This window comes from Salvelinus alpinus, chromosome 9 (assembly GCF_045679555.1).
Source record: "Salvelinus alpinus chromosome 9, SLU_Salpinus.1, whole genome shotgun sequence".
In the NCBI taxonomy this organism is placed as follows: Eukaryota; Metazoa; Chordata; class Actinopteri; order Salmoniformes; family Salmonidae; genus Salvelinus; species Salvelinus alpinus.
Genome location: NC_092094.1, coordinates 46,926,641 through 46,949,708, shown reverse-complemented (window position 1 = coordinate 46,949,708; position 23,068 = coordinate 46,926,641). Strand labels below are relative to the sequence as shown.

At 42.7% G+C, this 23,068-nt stretch overlaps 1 protein-coding gene across 1 annotated transcript in view; it reads left to right on the top strand.

The window, feature by feature from the left end:
• The window catches only part of LOC139530232 (calcium-dependent secretion activator 2-like), a 250,472-nt gene that overhangs the window by 162,222 nt on the left and 65,182 nt on the right, over positions 1 to 23,068 (top strand). The window contains exons 13-17 of the mRNA XM_071326441.1: positions 6,848 to 7,035; positions 18,358 to 18,459; positions 21,713 to 21,776; positions 21,995 to 22,118; positions 22,306 to 22,406. Coding sequence (XP_071182542.1) covers positions 6,848 to 7,035; positions 18,358 to 18,459; positions 21,713 to 21,776; positions 21,995 to 22,118; positions 22,306 to 22,406 — 579 coding nt within the window. The remainder of the gene's footprint in view (positions 1 to 6,847; positions 7,036 to 18,357; positions 18,460 to 21,712; positions 21,777 to 21,994; positions 22,119 to 22,305; positions 22,407 to 23,068) is intronic.

Genomic DNA, 23,068 nt, shown 5'->3' with positions numbered 1-23,068 from the left:
TGACAAAAAAAATCTATTTTAAATTCAGGCAGTAATGCAATTATTTTGTGGAAAAGTCAAGGGGTGTGAACACTTTCTGAGGGTGCTGTAAGTCAACTGTAGTGTAAATGAATAATGTAAATGAGCAGTTCATCATCTAGTGACATGAAGCAGTGTTTAAAAAAAAAAAAGATTACATACATTTATTGAATCATTTGATTTTGACGGAAAGTAATAAACCAACATCATGGACTCTTGGTTAAAATGGTGTAGATGGTTGTTCTAATCTAAAGCAAATAAAATGTCAATTTTAAAGTAAAACTTTTTTTAATCAACATCTCCCTCCTTCCTATTTTGTTTCTGCAATTTTTATTCGAAAGCCACGTTAATAAACAGATCACTGACCATTTCGAATCCCACCGTACCTTCTCCGCTGTGCAATCTGGTTTCCGAGCTGGTCACGGGTGCACCTCAGCCACGCTCAAGGTACTAAACGATATCATAACCGCCATCGATAAAAGACAGTACTGTGCAGCCGTCTTCATCGACCTGGCCAAGGCTTTCGACTCTGTCAATCACCGTATTCTTATTGGCAGACTCAATAGCCTTGGTTTCTCAAATGACTGCCTCGCCTGGTTCACCAGACAGAGTTCAGTGTGTCAAATCGGAGAAACTGTTGTCCGGACCTCTGGCAGTCTCTATGGGGGTACCACAGGGTTCAATTCTCGGGCCGACTCTTTTCTCTGTATATATCAATGATGTCGCTCTTGCTGTGGGTGATTCCCTGATTCACCTCTACGCAGACGACACCATTCTGTATACATCTGGCCCTTCTTTGGACACTGTGTTAACTAACCTCCAAATGAGCTTCAATGCCATACAACACTCCTTCCGTGGCCTCCAACTGCTCTTAAACGCTAGTAAAACCAAATGCATGCTTTTCAACCGTTCGCTGCCCACACCCGCACCCACAAAAAATGAATCGAGCAAGGATTTGCTTAGCTTGGTTCTATCCCGTTGAGTAAAGATGTTTACGCAAGGAGGAGCATGGGTTTTCTGTGTTCCTACTGTCTTTAGTAGTTGTTTTAATCTTCTATAAAAGGCTGTTTTGATATTTGAGAATGTCTGAAACTAGCATCACTACCCTGGACGGTTCTGACCTAGAATATGTGGACAACTACAAATACCTAGGTGTCTGGCTAGACTGTAAACTCTCCTTCCAGACTCATATTAAGCATCTCCAATCCAAAATCAAATCTAGAATCGGCTTTCTATTTCGCAACAAAGCCTCCTTCACTCACGCCGCCAATCTTACCCTCGTAAAACTGACTATCCTACCGATCCTCGACTTCGGCGATGTCATCTACAAAATAGCTTCCAATACTCTACTCAGCAAACCGGATGCAGTCTATCACAGTGCCATCCGTTTTGATACCAAAGCCCCTTATACCAACCACCACTACGACCTGTATGCTCTAGTCGGCTGGCCCTTGCTACATATTCGTCGCCAGACTCACTGGCTCCAGGTCATCTATAAGTCTATGCTAGGTAAAGCTCCGCCTTATCTCAGCTCACTGGTCACGATAACTACACCCACCCGTAGCACTCTCTCCAGCAGGTATATCTCACTGGTCATCCCCAAAGCCAACACCTCCTTTGGCCGCCTTTCCTTGCAGTTCTCTGCATGTTAGTGACTGGAACGAATTGCAAACATCGCTGAAGCTGTTTCCCTCACTAACTTTAAACATCAGCTATCTGAGCAGCTAACCGTTCTCTGCAACTGTACATAGTCCATCTGTAAATAGCCCACCCAATCTACCTACCTCATCCCCATATTGTTTTTATTTACTTTTCTGCTCTTTTGCACACCAGTATCTCTACCTGCACATCATCATCTGCTCATTTATCACTCCAGTGTTAATCTGCTAAATTGTAATTATTTCGCTACTATGGCCTATTTATTGCCTACCTCCTCACGTCATTTGCACACACTGTATATAGACTTTCTTTTTTTCTATTGTGTTATTGACTATGCTTGTTTATTCCATGTGTAACTCTGTGTTGTTTGTGTTGCACTGCTTTGCTTTATCTTGGCCAGGTCGCAGTTGTAAATGAAAACTTCTTCTCAACTAGCTTACCTGGTTAAATAAAGGTGAAATAAATAAAAAAGAAATTGTTGATGGACAAAAATACTTTTTTCACCTCTTCCACACAAAACAATGTGCACAAAACAGCCTATGTTCAGCAGGTTAGGTTTTTCAAAAAGTGACATGACAACTTTAATTCCAGCTGGTTCCATTTTGCAAGGGGTCACATTTACAAGAGCCATGACACAGAGTTGACCAAGACCAGGCCAAGCAGATCCCCTGTCACTCAGCACACAGGAACCATGTTCGTTAGAGAGAGCTAACGAGGCAGTCAGCTCGTTAATGGCTAATTGAGCGGTCAGCGCCAAGACTTGAGTGGGCCATCTGTCACAGTGGAACATCTTGTCACATGCTGCCAGGCTGCAGGGCGCTCGGCTGTATTCTTTTGTAGTGTGATATTAATAGATCCAACAGAGAAAGAGAGAACGATTCAGATAGAGAGAGCGAGAACGATTCAGATGGAGAGGGAGAAAGAGAGAGAGGGGGAATGATTCAGATGGAGAGAGGGAGAAAGAGAGAGAGAGGGGGAACGATTCAGATGGAGAGAGGGAGGAAAAGAGAATGAATAACTAAAGGGGGAGGGAGAATTGGAGAGGTAGGAGTGACAGAGCGATAGAAAAGGAAATGAGAGAAAGAATGCCTAAAAGGAAATGTGTGGTGAATGCCTCCTAGTCAGGTCATATCCAACTGTCTTAGTGGAGCCTGTTTTGATTGACTGTACAAAGAGGCTGCCAGTACATTAAGACATGAAGGAATCCTATTGTATCCCAGTCCCTATTAGGATGGCTCAAGGTTGCTTTTATTTTCAGTTTGAGGAAGACCGAGAATTGGAGCTGCTTACATGCTGACCAGACCGCGTGTGTCCGCGTGGATTTTGTCTACCCACACCAGACGCGATCAGGACACGCAGGATGAAATATCAAAACGAACTCTGAACCAACTATATTAATTTGGAGACATGTCGAAAAGCATTAAACATTTATGGTTATTTAACTAGCTTGCTGTTTCTAGCTAACTTGTCCTGGGATATAAACATTGGGTTGTTATTTTACCTGAAATGCACAAACTCTTCTACTCCGACAATTAATCCACAGATAAAAGGGTAAACCAAGTTTGTTTCTAGTACTCTCTCCTCCTTCATGCTTCTTCTTCTTTTTTGGACATTATATGACAGTTGGCAACCAACTTTAAGGTGCATTACCACTTCCAACTGGACTGGAGTGTGGACCTCAGTTCATCTTTCAATCACCCACGTGGGTATATGCTCCTCAAAACCAATGAGGAGATGGCACGTGAGTATATGCTCCTAAAAACCAATGAGGAGATGGGAGAGGCGGGACTTGCAGCGTGTCAAGCATCCCAAATAGAACCAAGTTCTATTTTAGCGCTGGCTGCGCAGACGCTCGTTGACGCACGAGAGCAGTGTGGGTGCAATGATTGAATAACATGTATGTGTACATTTATTTTGCAATTTGACGCAAGCGGTGTGGGCAGCGTATTATCATTTGTATCCATCGGCATTTTGTTTCTGACACAAAATATGAAAAAAGTATTTTATATTTATTCAGCCTTCCATGTAAAAGTATATCAAGAGCATCATTAATGTGGAAATAGAAACTAGCCAAACTCAGACAGGGGGCACAGTATTGCGCATGTCTGGGTTGCTCCCAAGTCAACCATAGCCACCCAAAGAGTCTCGGTTGCTATGCCAGGGATCTATTGGCGTTGTCGTGGGCGACTGCTCAGCGGAGGTGCTAATTTGTTAATATTTCTTCCGAGAGGAGTCTTAATTAGGTTTGTAAGATTCATGCCTAATTTTGTTATTATGCGCAGGATGAATGAACTAATGAATGTTCCAGGATTTCAGATCGCTCCAAACTTCCTATTTCACGCGTGACATTTTTTGCCAATGAATTAATTGTTTGTTGTTAACCTTACGCTCCTTTGTTTATTTGTTGGAAATAGTCTGGGAGTTTCTCTTTAAATTATAAATCCACTGAAAACCACTCATTCTTATAATTTACAGTGTTAAATAACACTCATATGTGAGAACACAATTTTTTGTGAACAAATGTTTCATTTTGTCATTGGTAAGGTTGGTAGCAACATGTGAAAATCTGTTGCTGCTCAAGTCAATTACAAAACCCACTGCAATGCTCTCTATGGGTTGGCTGGCTGGCTAGCTAGGTATCTAGCTAGCAAACGTACAGTAGGGAGACACAATAATACCAAAGTCAATATCAGCATGTGAAGTAGCTAGTTAGTGCAGTTTGTTTAGGCGATAATACAGCTATCAATTTAGTCTAGAATCTCACCATGTTCAACCTGCAGATCGATGTGCCTCACAGAGTGAGGTCTGACATTTGTAATGGCCATGCAACGGCACCATGCAATGCACCCTGGACTGAAGAGGCAGACAAATAGGATAAATGTGGTGGACGCTCTGCTAAATTACACATTTCTCAAGGTAGGAATATCGCAAAAATATGATCAGTATTGAAATCTGACATGTATGATAGACAATTTCCCAATCGAAAAGTAGTTTTCCTATTAACTTCCAGTGTAGTGAGAGCTGCTTTATCGCAATGCTACGTCATACCAGCCAAATATCTGCCTGCTTGAACAGCAATAGTTCTGATACACATGAAAACATGAAATGACCCAGGGAATCAATAGAACATCTCTCAGAGATGCACAAAAACAATATAACATTCAAAATGGGTGAATCTTTCCTTTAACAGCTTATTGCAGAGGGTTATATCTTATCTGTATGCTGTACTTTACAGTGATAATTGAGCTTCTGTCATAGCTCCTGCTTTAAACTCATAGATTGCCTTTATTTTTTGTTTGAAAATGTGTACTCTAGTTTTGAAAATCAATGTGTACTTTAGTTTTTAACATAATCAAGTTGTTCAATTAAATAAAAAATCATCTAGTTTCCAATCAATAGAATGTTGGCATAAAAGGCATAACTATGGCCCATAGTCTGGTCGAGCAGTAATGCTCTCTTCTATGGAAAGTATTCAGACCGCTTGACTTTTCCCACATTTTGATACATTACAGCCTTATTCCAAAATGGATAACAAATATTTAAAAAATCCTCAGCAATCTATACACAATACCCTTTAATGACAAAGGGAAAACAGTTTTTTAGAAATGTTTGCATTTAAAATAAAATAAACAGAAATACCTTATTTACATAAGTATTCTAACCCTTTGCTATGAGACTTGAAATTGAGCTCAGCTACATCCTATTTCCATTGATCATCCTTGATGTTTCTATAACTTCATTGGAGTCCACCTGTGGTAAATTCAATTGATTGGACATGATTTGGAATGGCACACATCTGGCTATATAATGTTCCACAGTTGACCGTGCATGTCAGAGCAAAAACCAAGCCATGATGTCGAAGGAATTGTCCGTAGAGCTCCGAGACAGGATTGTGTCGAGCCACAGATCTGGGGAAGGGTACCAAAAAATGTATTCATCATTGAGGGTCCCCAATAATGCAGTGGCCTCCATCATTCTTAAATGGAAGATGTTTGGAACTACCAAGACTCTTCCTAGAACTGGCCGCTCGGCATAACTGAGTGGGAGCTACTCCTCAGTAAAAGGCACATCATGGCCCACTTGGAGTTTGCCAAAAGGTATCTAAAGACTCTCAGACCATGAGAAACAAGATTCTCTGGTCTGATGAAACCAATATTGAAATCTTTGGCCTGAATGCCAAGCGTCACGTCTGGAGGAAACCTGGCACCCTCCCTACGGTGAAGCTTGGTGGTGGCAGCATCATGCTGTGGGCATGTTTTTCAGCAGCAGGGACTGGGAGACTAGTCAGGATCGAGGCAAAGATGAATGGAGCAAATTACAGAGAGATTTTTGATGAAACTCTGCTCCAGAGCGCTCATGACCTCAGACTGGGGCGAATGTTTCCCCTTCCAACAGGACAACGTCCCAAAGCACACAGCCAAGACAACGCTGGAATGGCTTCGGAACAAGTCTCTGAATGTCCTTGAGTGGCCCAGCCAGAGCCCGGACTTCAACCCGATCTAACATCTCTGGAGAGACCTGAAAATAGCTGTGCAGCAACGCTCCCCATCCAACCTGACAGAGCTTTAGAGGATCTGCGGAGAAGAATAGGAGAATCTCCCCAAATACAGGTGTGCCAAGCTTGTAGCATCATACCCAAAAAGACTTAAGGCTGTAATCTCTTCCGAAGGTACTTCAACAAAGTACTGAGTAAAGGGTCTGAATACTTATGTAAATGTCATATTTCCATTTTCAATTTTGTATAAATTAGCAAACATTTCTAAAAAAACAATTTTTGCTTTGTCATTATGGGTTATTGTGCGTAGATTGATGAGGAAAAAAACTATTTAATCCATTTTAGAATAAGGCTGTAATGTAACAAAATGTGAAAAAACTCAAGGGGTCTGAATACCTCCTGAATGCACTGTACATCCCCCGCTGCGGTGGGGATCATGGTTCGATACCCACATCAGCCCTACACTTGTCGAATCCCTTTATTCTTCCCCCTACTTATCTGCTCCCATCCTTTTACAAGTAAATTAAAATGTGTAAGTAGTTCGGAATTCCAATCTCCGCCCCCCCAAAAAAGAAGCCGTAATTATCTATCAATTGTTTTCAACAGATTCCAGTCCGAGACAATCAGTGGCAGGCTCCCCTGCCTCTCTAGCCTGTCATCTGTTTGTGTCCACAGGGATGGTTCAGTCCAGGTCAGGTGTTTGTGCTGGATGAGTACTGCGCCCGCTACGGTGTGAGGGGCTGCCACCGCCACCTCAGCTACCTCCGGGACCTGATGGAGTACTCTGGGGACAACATCCTGGTCGACCCCACCCTCCTGCATTACAGCTATGCTTTCTGCGCCTCCCACATTCATGGCAATAGGTACATACATTGACAAGCTCCACAAACAAGTTACAAAAGTGTTGTACTACATCAACTACGGGTTTTTGCTTTTACTGTTTGATTAACTGAAATGTTGTGTCCGGAGCTCAGATGGTTCCATTCAAGAAGAAAATATCAATAACTAGTAAAAAGACTCAATGTTGTTCATACACTTCCATTCATTGTCCCTCCACACAGACAGTGCATTTGGAAACTATTCAGACCCATTCCCTTTTTCCTAATTTTGTTACGTTACAGCCTTTTTCTAAAATGGATCAATCTACACACTATACCCCATAATGACAAAGCGAAAACATTATTATATATTTTTTTTGTTATATACAGAAATACCTTATTTACATAAGTATTCAGACCCTTTGCTATGAGACTTGAAATTGTGCTCAGGTGCATCCTGTTTCCATTGCTTATCCTTGAGATGTTCCTACAACTTGATTGGAGTCCACCATGATTTGGATAGGCACATGCCTGTCTATATAAGGTCCCACAGATGACAGTGTATGTCAGAGCAAAAACCAAGCCATGAGGTCGAAGGAATTATCCGTAGAGCTCCGAGACAGGATTGTGTCGAGGCACAGATCTGGGGAAGGGTACAAAATAAAATTCTGCAGCATTGAAGGTCCCCAAGAACACATTGGCCTCCATCGTTCTTAAATGGAAGAAGTTTGGAACCACCAAGACTCTCAATAGAGCTGGCCGCATGGCCAAACTGAGCAATCGGGGGAGAAGGGCCTTGGTCAGGTGGGTGACTGTCATGACTGTCCTGTGTGGATCAGAATGGGTCACATCAGACTGGTGGGAGGGTAACAGTAATCAGGCCTCTCTCTCTCCCACAGAGGGGAAGGAGAGCTGCTGGATGGTCGACCATTCACACTCGGTCGTAAATTAAGCAGCAGAGAAGTCTCTCTTTACCCTTTGGTATCAACTAAAGGAATGCCTTTGCCACAGACACTTTTGCCGCCCAAAATTCTAACGTCCAAAAGTGGATAATGGAACAATGATTCTAACATGGGGAATGTGGGAAATGGTCAGTGGGGAGATGTAGACAATTAATGTCATATTGTTTTTCATTTTGTGATGTTATTAAAAAACTATGGACCAAATACTGTAACTTGGAAAGAATACCCCCTTTATCTGTCAAGTTTCCATCCAATATGTTGTACATATAATATGAAAAATGAGGAGAGTATTTCTGTTAAGAGAGGAATGTGATTTTAGGAGTCATAAGAGATAACTTCTAAACATATCCTTTGCACAATAAATAGCCACGCCCCGAGTGAGGTCAGAGAGCTTGTCAGCATGACGGAACACCCCTTTTGGCCAGAGTACATAAAAAGCCTTTGTAACGAAATTAACATTAGACCAGGAAACGTGAGGCGAGAGCTACATATTTTAATGTAGCTGTAGCTCATGTCCATCCTGGTCCGAATCCTAAATACCAACACAAGGAGGAAGAGGCGAGAAGCTCACCTCAGACAATCACTGGTATAGCTGGTTAGCTGTGTTAAGTCAGATATTAAGAAAAGCGAATCTAAGTGAGACTATCCTACTACGCTCGTCACCAATGGGAAACGTCGGCATGGCTGGTTATCTTCCAGAGTGAACAACCACAGAAGAAGGGAAAGGGGAGACCCCTTTCGGACAATCAGAGTCATACAGCCGGAAGGCCAACAACTTTCCGAGAAGGCTTGGTTCCGACCGAGATAAATGACGAACAAAGGAATTTCACACGTACAGTTGAAGTCGGAAGTTTGCATACACCTTAGCCAAATACATTTAAACTCAGTTTTTCACAATTCCTGACATTTAATCCTAGTAAAAATCCCCTGTCTTAGGTCAGTTAGGATCACCACTTTATCTTAAGAATGTGAAAAGTCAGAATAATAGTAGAGAGAATGATTTATTTCAGCTTTTATTTCTTTCATCACATTCCAAGTGGGTCAGAAGTTTACATATACTCAATTAGTATTTGGTAGCATTGCCTTTTACATTTTTTAACTTGGGTCAAACGTTTCGGGTATTCTTCCATAAGCTTCCCACAATAAGTTTGTTATAATTTTGGCCCATTCCTCCTGACAGAGCTGGTGTAACTGAGTCAGGTTTGTAGGCCTCCTTGCTCGCACATGCTTTTTCAGTTCTGCCCACAAATTTTCTAAAGGATTGAGGTCAGGGCTTTGTGATGGCCACTCCAATACCTTGACTTTGTTGTCCTTAAGCCATTTTGCCACAACTTTGGAAGTATGCCTGGGGTCAATGTCCATTGGGAAGACCCATTTGCGACCAAGCTTTAACTTCCTGACTGATGTCTTGAGATGTTGCTTCAATATATCCACATAATTTTCCTGCCTCATGATGCCATCTATTTTGTGAAGTGCATCAGTCCCTCCTGCATTAAAGAACCCCCACAACATGATGCTGCCACCCCCCGTGCTTCACGTTTGGGATGGTGTTCTTCGGCAAGCCTCCCCCTTTTTCCTCCAAACATAAGGATGGTCACATTTCTACAAAAAGTATGATCTTTGTCCCCATGTGCAGTTGCAAACCGTAGTCTGTCTTTTTAATGGCGGTTTTGGAGCAGTGGCTTCTTCCTTGCTGAGCGGCCTATCAGGTTATGTCGATATAGAACTCGTTTTATTGTGGATATAGATACTTTTGTACCTGTTTTCTCCAGCATCTTCACAAGATCCTTTGCTGTTGTTCTGGGATTGATTTGCACTTTTCGCACCAAAGTACGTTAATCTCAAGTAGACAGAACACGTCTCCTTTCTGAGCGGTATGACGGCTGTGTGGTCCCATGGTGTTTATACTTGCGTACTATTGTTTGTACAGATGAACGTGGTACCTTCAGGCATTTGGAAATTGCTCCCAAGGATAAACCAGACTTGTGGAGGTCTACAATGTTTTTTATGAGGTCTTGGGTTGATTTCTTTAGATTTTCCCATGATGTCAAGCAAAGAGGCACTGAGTTTGAAGGTAGGCCTTGAAATACATCCACAGGTACACCTCCAATTGACTCAAATGATGTCAATTAGCCTATCAGAAGCTTCTAAAGCCAAGACGTAATTTTCTGGAATTTTCCAAGCTGTTTAAAGGCACTGTCAACTAAGTGTATGTAGACTTCTGACCCACTGGAATTGTGATATAATGAGTTACGTGAAATAATCTGTCTGTAAACAATTCTTGGAAAAATGACTTGTGTCATGCACAAAGTAGATGTCTTACCAAAACTATAGTTTGTTAACAAGAAATTTGTGGAGTGGTTGTAAAAAAAGTTTTAATGACTCCAACCTAAGTGTGTGTGAACTTTGACTCAGTACCGGTTGTCCTTGTATATGATCTCATTATTGTTATCTATTTTTATTTGAAAATGTTCTTACTTTTTAACTTTGCGTTGTTGGGAAAGGGCTCGTAAGTAAGCATTTCACAGTAAAGTCTACATCTGTTGTATATTCGGCGCATGCAACAAATACATTTTTTTTTCATGCATAGGCTGTCATACACATATAGAAAAGCGTGTATACCTATTATTTCACATTTCAGGATTTCTCCTTTCAGAAATCAAGGATTTTATTTGTGTCCTGGCTAAAAGAATATTTCAAAGAAAAACTGGGGGCTTTTGTGTAATGTGAAGACGAGTCTTGCAAAGGGACTTGACAGTGCCATAATAGTAACCACCCGGTTTGGCTCCTTCTTTGCAGTGGCTATGTTGGGTCTCTTTTCTCAATTATTTGAGGAGGGAGAACGTGTACAGAGACTTTCACAAATGACTACTTAGCTTTTAACTCTGCATCAGAGCATAATATGATTAGAAAATAATTATAGGTTCTGCATCAGCTTTTAATAGGTAATGATAATTGTTCCCATTCCTCCCTACTTGTTTTCTCTCTCTTTTGTTGTTGATCATGATTCATTTCTACACACAATTTCTTCAACCATATATGGTTGAGTTTTATCATTTAGATTGAACTAAATATCTAAGGTTTTTACATCCCAAAAATGTTTCACATCCAACAAATAGTTATAATCAAATATAATCATATTTTCAGGACGTTTAACACTAACACGCAAGTTATTCGTTTATTGTATTTAGTCCGATATGAGCAGTATACCTTGGCCACTTGTCGGCTTAACAGCTCCACTCTGTTTCCTACTTACTGTTCTCTTACGGCTAATAGTTTCCCCACTTACCTCAAATAACCTCTGCTTGACTTCCCCTGTGATAAATGCTAATATATGTGCTTTCTCTCTTTGCTCAGTAATTTAGCAAATTAGAACAGTAATGATTAGCCTCTCTGGGTAATCACCACGTATAAACGTGAGAGATTGCTGGAACTGGCTTTTTGTCAGTTGGAGCCCTAATTTGAATAATTGATGCCTATTCAGTACTCTCGATGTTGCCTGAGGGGGTGCGGAATGGAGTGGAGGCATTGAGTAGCATGAGGCCACAGACCGAGAGAATGGAGGTAGTTTTATGCAACAGCCTTAAGCAATCTGTAAATTGTCTTGTCAAAACTGCTGGGCCTGTTTCTAAATGAAGGGGATGGACCTTGGCGAATGTATACTTTATTTAAAAATATATGAATTATATGAAATCTGTCAGATCTACTGTGTACAAAACCCATGCCCTTTTTTGTGATGTGTGTGTGCGTACCCCTGCATTTTGGGATTAGCCTTTGCACTTGGAGACCAATAGTTGTCAAAGAACTGGTTGATTTGAGGGTACTATTTCCTTATCAGAGCTGTCATTTTCGGGTTCTCAGTTATTTAGTTAGAGGCTGTTGAACAAAATTCAATTTCTGCCAGATAATGTAAGTCTTTCACAATCACAGTCTTTGTACAATGGTTGTGAATGTGGCTTGTGATTTCTGGAAAAAAAGTTGTCCTTGAAAAGCAGACACATGCTAACTTTGCAACAACTTTTGTGGATCACTGGTTTTGATTGACTCGTTGAGCTTTGCCACCGCCATGGGTTCGTGCAGGTTTGGCTTCCATCTTCATGGAGACAGGTGTGTTTGGTAGCAGAGCAAGGTTAAAGGAGTCCATGGCAAGGAGGGCCAAAGGGCAGCACTGTGAGCTGTTATGAGCCGTGTGGAAAGTGACAGTGGACACATCATCTTCTGCTCACCTCCCTTACCTGTCGCTTCCTATCCCACGCTTCTCAGAGATGTCCGGCTCTCATGAGCTCGGAATGTGACAGGAGCTTTTACTTCTGCAACCCCGACTCCCCCATGCCACCCATCTCCTGTGTCTCCTAACTGTCACCCATCCCTGTTCCCCATGCTGCTAAAGGGAGGAGACACACACACACACGGTGCCCTGCCACGCATGGCCGCTGCCTCACCGTCAGATGACGCCCACTCGGATGTGATTAACCCAGAGATCCTGAGGTTTGGAGCGTGTTCGAACATGACAGTCAACACTTACAGATGAGCCATATCCACTGTAAACACCCTGACAGTAACCTACAGCCCCATCCTGGAGCCTGTTAACCCTTTGTGAGTGGGGGTCAGCGTTTAGCCTCCACTCAAACACGCTCGCTTCATTTAGCAGCGACAATGCCTCTGCCCTCGACAAGCTGTTGCACTGCATCCAACTCTGACGTGTGCGGCCAAGCATGAAGGGACGTTTGATTGGATTTGATAGCAGTCAGAGAAAAGCTATTATGGGAAAGCCAGTGACAAGCACAGGGGTTGTACTTTATATTTGAATGGCCTATCCGGGTATTTTCAATTTGGCCTGTTGCCAACCATTTTTGGGTAACAACGCTGGCTTAGAATGCTGGTACACTTTGAATGTGACAAGGATGTCAACATAGAGATGTTATGTATCAGAGGACTGAACAACTGAAGTGATAGTCTATTTCTTATCTGACTCCATACTACAAAACTGTCAGTATTGACCAACCTTGCAATCTGGTGTTTTGCTTGTGTTAATGTGACTATATTTGTATAATTCATTTTCAGCAACTGGTCAGCTCTCAGGATCCATGGGCTTGGGCTGGGACTAAGGTTGAGTGTGTGAGGCTTAGTGTATGGCCAAAGGCTGAAGATGGGGAAGCTGCAAAACATGACCCTTATATCTTCAGCTGGACATTTGGGCTGGAGTGTGAGGGAGGAACTGAACAAGAAATCCACTGCCTTCTTTTTACCTCGCCATGAAAGAAAATGTCCTTGCCATCACATGAGTGAGCACACTCACCCACCCCTCCTAGCGCTATCCTTTTTGTGGTACTTTGCGATTAGCTGGTGCTTGTTAAAGGGGGTGGCAGCAGGGGGGGTTAATGCATTGACAGATTTAGGGAACAACAGGGTTTACAAGTTGTCCTTACAAGTGTGGTTGTGAAGAGAGGGCTGCTTTTCATTGTAGACTAGTGCCTTTTGGTAATTAAGCGGAGTTGAAGTGAAGGCCTTATGTTCATAATAATAATAATACATGGGACTTAAATAGCGCTTTTCATTGACCCAGGGTCACTTTACAATTGTGGAAACTAAACAAAAAACAACGCCAGGCATTTCCATCATGAAGTGATAGAAACATGAAACAAAGAGAAGGGGGTAGGGCTAATGAAGGGGAAAGTGTGATGTGTCATTGTGTGTGTGTGTGTGTGTGTGTGTGTGTGTGTGTGTGTGTGTGTGTGTGTGTGTGTGTGTGTGTGTGTGTGTGTGTGTGTGTGTGTGTGTGTGTGTGTGTGTGTGTGTGTGTGTGTGTGTGTGTGTGTGTGTGTGTGTGTGTGTGTGAGAGAGAGACAGTGAGATGCTTTAGTAGGGACTGAAAGATGGACTCAGAGTCACGGATTGCTGGAGAGAGGGAGTTGCAGAGCTTTGGAGCAAACCTGGACAAGGCTCTGTTGCCAAAGCTCTGGAGCTTGAACCTGAGAAAGGCAAGGTGGCCTGCTGTGGTGGAACGGAGTGAGCGTATGGTTTGGTAGATGAAGGTCAGAGAGGTAAGGGGGGACAAGGTGGTGAAGAGCTTTGTAGGTCAGAAGGAGGATCTTGTCATAATGCGGTGGGAGACAGGGAGCCAGTGGAGTTCACAGCAGATGGGGTGATTTTTTTTGCCAGGACTTAGTGTGGCTAAGGAGTTGGGCTGCAGAGTTCTGAACCAGTTCTCCTTATGGAGGGAGCTTGAGTTGATGCCGGAGAGTAGTCAGTTGCAGTAGTCGAGACCGGAGAAGATACATGCGTGGATGAGGTTTTCAGCAGGCGGACAGGAGAGGGAGGACCTGACTTTGGCAATATTGCGTAGGTGGAATAATTAGGTTTTGACAGACTGTCGGATGTGCGGGTCGAAGGAGAGGGTCCAGGATGACGCCAAGGTGCGTGGGATGAGGAAGAGACAATTGCGTCATCAATGGTGAGGTTGACTGAGGTGGGTCTGATGAGGGATTTGGTGGTGATGTAGATCTGGGTATCGTCGGCGTAGCAGTGGAAGTCAAGGTTGAAGTGGTGGAGGATCTGACCAAGGGGGAGGATGTAGATGATGAAGAGTAAGGGGCCCAGCACAGAGCACTGAGGGACACCCTGTGTGAACAGTGGAGTCAGAGGTATGGCCATTGAGGGATATGTATTGGTTCTGGTTGGTGAGGTATGATTGTAGCCAGGAGACTGCTGTGCCCTCAACATCCAGGCCCTCCAGTCTGTTGAGCAGGACCTGATGGAGAAATATGACGTAGGTTGAGGCCAACAGAGCAGATAAGATCAAGTTATTGTCCCTTAGTGTGAGTGGGAGAATTGACATGTTGGGTAATATTGAAACTGTTTAGATCAGCAATGAAATCGGAGGCAAGTTTTGAGTTAGATAAGTCCACGTGAATATTCATATCGCCAAGCAACAGTAAGCTGGGGGAGAGTGGGACAGCAATGGTGAGTTGTTCAGACAGGAATGATTAATTAGCTTTAGGAGGACGGTACACAAGGGTAGTGGTCATGGAGCAGGATTATTTGTAAACAATGTATTCAAATAAGGAGTTAATAGGGAGATAGAGACTACAAGCTTCTACAGTTGAAGTCGGAAGTTTACATACACCTTAGCCAAATACATTTAAATTGTTTTTCACAATTCCTGACATTTAATCCCAGTAAAAATTCCCTGTCTTAGGTCAGTTAGGATCACCACTTTATTTTAAGAATGTGAAATGTCAGAATAATAGTAGAGAGAATTATTTATTTCAGCTTCTTTTTCTTTCATCACATTCCCAGTCGGTCAGAAGTTCACATACACTCGATTAGTATTTGGCAGCATTGCCTTTAAATTGCTTAACTTGTGTCCTCCTCCCAGAGTGCTAAGAACCTTGGCGTGATCCTGGACAACACCCTGTCGTTCTCAACTAACATCAAGGCGGTGACCCGTTCCTGTAGGTTCATGCTCTACAACATTCGCAGAGTACGACCCTGCCTCACGCAGGAAGCGGCGCAGGTCCTAATCCAGGCACTTGTCATCTCCCGTCTGGATTACTGCAACTCGCTGTTGGCTGGGCTCCCTGCCTGTGCCATTAAACCCCTACAACTCATCCAGAACGCCGCAGCCCGTCTGGTGTTCAACTTTCCCAAGTTCTCTCACGTCACCCCGCTCCTCCGCTCTCTCCACTGGCTTCCAGTTGAAGCTCGCATCCGCTACAAGACCATGGTGCTTGCCTACGGAGCTGTGAGGGGAACGGCACCTCCGTACCTTCAGGCTCTGATCAGGCCCTACACCCAAACAAGGGCACTGCGTTCATCCACCTCTGGCCTGCTCGCCTCCCTACCTCTGAGGAAGTACAGTTCCCGCTCAGCCCAGTCAAAACTGTTCGCTGCTCTGGCACCCCAATGGTGGAACAAACTCCCTCACGACGCCAGGTCAGCGGAGTCAATCACCACCTTCCGGAGACACCTGAAACCCCACCTCTTTAAGGAATACCTAGGATAGGATAAAGTAATCCTTCTAACCCCCCCCCCCTTAAAAGAGTTAGATGCACTATTGTAAAGTGGTTGTTCCACTGGATATCATAAGGTGAATGCACCAATTTGTAAGTCGCTCTGGATAAGAGCGTCTGCTAAATGACTTAAATGTAATGTAAATGTAACTTGGGTCAAACGTTTTGGGTAGCCTTTCACAAGCTTCCCACAATAAGTTGGGTGAACTTTGGCCCATTCCTCCTGATATAGCTGGTGTTACTGAGTCAGATTTGTAGGCCTCCTTGCTCGCAAACGCTTTTTCAGTTCTGCCCAAAAATGTTCTATGGGATTGAGGTCAGGGCTTTGTGATGGCCACTCCAATACCTTGAATTTGTTCTCCTTATGCCTTTTTGCCACAACTTTGGAAGTATGCATGGAGTCATTGTCCATTTGGAATACCCATTTGAGACCACGCTTTAACTTCCTGACTGATGTCTTGAGATGTTGCTCCAATATATCCACATCATTTTCCTCCTCATGATGCCATCTATTTTGTGACGAGCACCAGTCCCTCCTGCAGCAAAGCACCCCCACAACATGATGCTGCCACCCCCGTGCTTCACGGTTGGGATGGTGTTCTTTGGCTTGCAAGCCTCCCCCTTTTTCCTACAAACATAACGATGGTCATTATGGCCAAACAGTTCTATTTTTGTTTCATCAGACCAGAGGACATTTCTCCAAAAAGTACAATCTTTGTCCCCATGTGCAGTTGCAAACCGTATTCTGGCTTTTTTATAGCGTTTTTGGAGCAGTGGCTTTTTCCTTGCTGAGCAGCCTTTCAGTTTATGTCGATATAGGACTCGTTTTACTGTGAATAAAGATACTTTTGTACCTGTTTCCTCCAGCATCTTCACAAGGTCCTTTGCTGTTGTTCTGGGATTGATTTGTGCACTTCGCACCAATGTACGTTCATCTCTAGGAGACAGAACGCGTCTCCTTCCTGAGGGTATGACTGCTGCTTGGTCCCATGGTGTTTATACTTGTGCACTATTGTTTGTACAGATGAACGTGGTACTTTCAGGTGTTTGAAAATTGCTCCCAAGGATGAACCAGACAATTTTTTTTAGGAGGCCTTGGCTGATTCCTTTAGATTTTCCGATGATGTCAAGCAAAGAGGCACCGAGTTTGAAGGTTGGCCTTGAAATACATCCACAGGTACACCTCCAATTGACTCAAATGATGTCAATTAGCCTATAAGAAGCTTCTAAAGCCATGACATCATTTTCTGGAATTTTTCAAGCTGTTTAAAGGTACAGTCAATTTAGTGTATGTAAACTTCTGACCCACTGGAATTGTGATACAGGGAAATAATCTGTCTGTAAACAATTGTTGGAAAAATGACATAAAGAAATTTATGGAGTGGTTGAAAAACAAGTTTTAATGAATCCAAACTAAGTGTATATAAACTTCCGAATTCAACTGTATTGTCAATCCATTTCATGAGATTTTTTTTTTTACAAAGTCCTTTATTACAGCTAATTACCTTTGTGCATTTCAAATGTGAGATACATTTTTTTTACTCTAAAACCAGGCACATTTTTGATGGGATGGTTTACACTAATTTATTCTAGAATTATCTTCGTTGTTTTTTCTAAAAGTCACTTGGCGGAGTAAAAACAGACCAAAAAAAACACAAACAATCAGTAAATTCTTCATATGCAATTCACAGTTCAGCTTCTCCGTTTCGACTTAGTTTTCATTTTAATCTTCAAGTCACGAATATTGTTGCAGATGCGTGTCATTCTCCCCTGCTAGAGGCTAATACATCATGGTCAGGAGCTCACTGCATAGGCTTTTATAAGCACAACACAGACAACCTCTCCCCCACTCTTCCCGGTGAAAGTGAGTGTCGTTTTGAGGGCGCGCCTTTATCGTTCATCTGAAAAAAGCCCTGGAAGTCAAGGCTAGCAGTCTGGGTAGTGATTGCATTTTCTTCTCTTTCCCCAGAGTGCCTATTCATGAAGAGGCAAGAAGGGAATGGGTACATTGCAAACATTAAAAGGGCAATCTGCAATTGCTACATCCATTTTCAGACATTAAAATGAATGAAATATAGCCATTCTTGAATATTACTTATAAATGCCTCATGAGCTTAGTTCAACTGTCTAACCCCATCAGAACCACACAATATAAGCTTGTTTTATTCTATTGTTTGTAAACAAACCCTGTATAGCTTCAAAACACGGTTAAAACTATAATTTTGATCAAATTTATGGTCAGTCTATGAATTTGACATTGGTTAGTTTTCTCCAACCCCATCCCTAAGCCATTTGCCCCAAAAAGTGTCGGGTGTATTTTGTTGTTGTGTGAACTGCAGATTGCCCCTTTAATGAAATGCTCATCAAACATTTGTATGTGTATTTTTTTTTAGGCCGGATGGAATGGGCACAGTGACTGAGGAAGAGAGAGAACAGTTTGAGGACATAAGAGGCCGTCTCCTGAGTCTATTGGACAACCAGATCATCCATTTTAGGTACTACTTCCTCTACGATTGACGTGATTACACACGATGGTATGTCATAACATTTGTCAGTAATGCACTAGTAACTAGCAGTTAAGCCTAGCAGTTAGAGCTTTGGGCCAGTAACTGAAAGGTTGCTAGTTCAAATCCCAGAGCTGACAAGGTGAAACATTTGTTGATGTGCCCTTGAGCAAGACCATAATTGGTCCAGGGTTGCTGTTCATAATGGCAGACCCTAGTCATGACCCCATTCTCCGATGGTGTCTCAGGAGAGTTGAGATATGCAAAAAAAAACATTTCCAATTCCCATATCAATACTAACTTGAAATAGGAAAACTATAAGCACCCACCAAATTATTATTGTTATTATCTGTGAGCTGCTATTCACCATTATTGCGTTGTATGGCCTTATTGTCAGGGCCATGGAAACAGACCCAGACCTTGAAGGATGGTTTGTTCAACGCCTGTGAAGGGCCCTCCATCTGGTCCCAAGGAGGAAAGAGGGTAGATGGGGACAAGAAGTTGGGAGGGGGCTGTTGAAAGCATCGGGGGTCAATAGCAACACTCCTCAACGATAGGCTAATGGCAGTAAACAATAGCCTAGACAATGTTGGGATTATGCTAATATGCAGCAGACAGGAACGGGGTGCATATAGTTCAGGATTAAGGGGGACCACAGCGAAGTTGATTAAGGGCTATAAGAGTTGTTTGGTAATTCCTCACCATGCACGAAGGGACATGTTTGACAGGGACCACCTCAAATCCACTTAAAATATGATATACCCATTTGGGAGAGATATTGCCCTGTAGGTCAGCATCTATTTGCTGGTTTCCAGTCCATTATTACAGGACAAATCAAGATCACCAGAGTTCCGAGAGCTATGCAGTAGAGACCGACCGATTAATCGGAATGGCCGATTAATTAGGGCCGATTTCAAGTTTTCATAACAATCGGAAATCGCTATTTTTGGACATCGATTTGGCCGATTTTTTAAATATATATTTTTAATTATATATTTATTTTTGTACACCTTTATTTAACTAGGCAAGTCAGTTAAGAACACATTCTTATTTTCAATGACGGCCTAGGAATGGTGGGTTAACGGCCTTGTTCATGGGCAGAACGACAGATTTTTACCTTGTCAGCTCGGGGATTCAATCTTGCAACCTTACGGTTAACTAGTCCAACGCTCTAACCACCTGATTACATTGCACTCCACGAGGAGCCTGCCTGTTACGCGAATGCAATAAGAAGCCAAGGTAAGTTGTTAGCTCGCATTAAACTTATCTTATAAAAAACAATCAATCATAATCACTAGTTAACTACACATGGTTGATGATATTACTAGTTTATCTAGCGTGTCCTGTGTTGCATATAATCGATGCGGTGGCGTTCGTGGAAAAGGACTGTCGTTGCTCCAACGTGTACCTAACCATAAACATCAATGCTTTTCTTTAAATCAATACACAAGTATATATTTTTAAACCTGCATATTTAGTTAATATTGCCTGCTAACATTAACTTATTTTAACTAGGAAAAATGGTGTCACTTCTCTTGCAACAGAGTCGGGGTATATGCAGCAGTTTGGGCCGCCTAGCTCATTGCAACCTGTGTGAAGAATTTTTCTTCCTAACAAAGACAGCCAACTTCGCCAAACGGGATGATTTAACAAAAGCGGATTTGCGAAAAAAGCACAATCGTTGCACGACTGTACCTAACCATAAACATCAATGCCTTTCTTAAAATCAATACACAGAAGTATATATTTTTAAACCTGCATATTTAGCTAAAAGAAATCCAGGTTAGCAGGCAATATTAACCAGGTGAAATTGTGTCACTTCTCTTGCGTTCATTGCACGCAGAGTCAGGGTATATGCAACAGTTTGGGCCGCCTGGCTTGTTGCGAACTAATTTGCCAGAATTTGACGTAATTATGACATAACATTGAAGGTTGTGCAATGTAACAGGAATATTTAGACTTATGGATGCCACCCGTTAGATAAAATACAGAACGGTTCCGTATTTCACTGAAAGAATAAACGTTTTGTTTTCGAGATGATAGTTTCCGGAATCGACCATATTAATGACCTAAGGCTCGTATTTCTGTGTGTTATTATGTTATAATTAAGTCTATGATTTGATAGAGCAGTCTGACTGAGCGATGGTAGGCACCAGCAGGCTCGTAAGCATTCATTCAAACAGCACTTTTGTGCGTTTTGCCAGCAGCTCGTCGCTGTGCTTCAAGCATTGCGCTGTTTATGACTTCAAGCCTATCAACTCCCGAGATTAGGCTGGTGTAACCGATGTGAAAAGGCTAGCTAGTTAGCGGGGTGTGCGCTAATAGCGTTTCAAACGTCACTCTCTCTGAGACTTGGAGTAGTTGTTCCCCTTGCTCTGCATGGGTAACACTGCTTCGAGGGTGGCTGTTGTCGATGTGTTCCTGGTTCGAGCCCAGGTAGGAGCGAGGAGAGGGACGGAAGCTATACTGTTAGACTGGCAATACTAAAGTGCCTATAAGAACATCCAATAGTCAAAGGTATATGAAATACAAATCGTATAGAGTGAAATAGTCCTATAATTCCTATAATAACTACAACCTAAAACTTCTTACCTGGGAATATTGAAGACTCATGTTAAAAGGAACCACCAGCTTTCATATGTTCTCATGTTCTTTGCAAGGAACTTAAACGTTAGCTTTCTTACATGGCACATATTGCACTTTTACTTTCTTCTCCAACACCTTTGTTTTTGCATTATTTAAACCAAATTGAACATGTTTCATTATTTATTTGAGGCTAAATTGATTTTATTGATGTATTATATTAAGTTAAATTAAGTGTTCATTCAGTTGTTGTAATTGTCATTATTACAAATAAATAATAAAAATCGACCGATTAATCGGTATCGGTGTTGAAAAATCATAATCGGTCGACCTCTACTATGCAGGCAATACATGTGTGGTCATGGGCGTTTGCCTCCCACTTCTGACCTCTACTTTAAGGACTAGCATTTCAATGTTAGTCCACACCTGTTGTTTAAGAAGCATGTGACAAATACCATTTTATTTGATTTTGATCACCAGCAGTTTGACCTACATATTTGTGCCGGTCATTGTCTAATCAAAGAATGCAGTAGGCTATAGTCAATAAATGTTTTTTTGTGCAATGTAGTGCATTGGCGTCCTTTCGTACATCAAGCATTCCCACAAGTATCTTTCTTGAAAATGGTGTAGATGCGATGTCCACTCACACTTGTATCCACAGGTACTGTTTCCCCTTTGGACGACCAGATGGGGCCCTTAAAGCGACACTCTCCCTACTAGAAAGGGTATGTTGTGCTTGAAAAGCTATGTCTGCTGTCTAGGTCTGTTGTTATTCTTTTGAGTCTACATTGTATCTGTATTCTTCATACTGCAGACGGTTGTGTAGACCAGAATGTGTTGGGATATCCACTCTAAACAGGTTTTGGGTCACTCTTTTAAGGATCTAGAAGTCAGTTTTGTTGTGTTTGGCATTAGGCTTATGACTGTGTTTGGATAATTCTAGGTTTTGATGAAGGACATCACCACACCGGTTCCTCCTGATGAGATGAAGAAGGTGGTCCAGAAATGTTTGGAGAAAGCTGCCCTTGTCAACTACTCCCAGCTGATCGAATACGCTCAGATCGAGGGTATGTGCAGCCCGGCTCACGTGTTACTGTGTCATATTTCACTGTCATGTCTCCTCGTTTAGTTTTGTTAAAGTATATGCAGTGTTTGTCAGTGTTCCTAATACAGTATACAGGGTGCCAATTAGTGTTTAAGTGAATCCGTGTGCTGGTGTCACAGTGCTGGCATGTTTGTGTGCTAATGTAACAGCTGATGCTCAAGCTGCCACGGAGAAGAGGTTGGAGGACATGATGCGACTGGGAGAACTTTGTATTGAGGTCCTGCAGCAGAATGATGAGCACCATTCAGAGGTAGGACCATTCCGCCAGATTAACTATCACGTTTCAAGGTAAGACCCAGATGCAGACAATGTCGAATTAACAACAGTTTATTAATCTAACAGGGGCAGGCAAAGACAGGTCAAGGTCAGGCAGATGTCAATAATCCAGATATGTGGGACAAAGGTACAGGATGGCAGGGAGGCTCAGGGTAGGCAGAGGCCAGTAATCCAGATAGTTGGGGCAAAGTTACAGGATGGCAGGCAGGCTCAGGGTCAAGGCAGGCAGAAATGGTCAACACCGGAAAAACTAGAAAACAGGAACACTCAAGAGACAGGAACAGAGGGAAAAACGCTGGTAGGCTTGATGAATTAAAGCGAACTGGCAATAGACAAACAGAGAACACAGGTATAAATACACAGGGGATAATGCGGAAGATGGGCGACACCTGGAGGGGGTGGAGGCAATTACAAAGACAGGTGAAACAGATCAGTGTGTGACAGTACCCCACCTGGCATCTTACCTGGGCGCATACCTGGTTGACCATGGTGTCAGCGTTGGAAATCCGGATGGGGCCTGGGTCCAGGATGTCCCTGGCGGGGACCCAGCACCTCTCCTCCGGGCCATAACCCTCCCAGTTAACAAGAACTGGAAACCCCTGCCCAGAGGTTGAACCTTCAGGAGACGCCTCACCG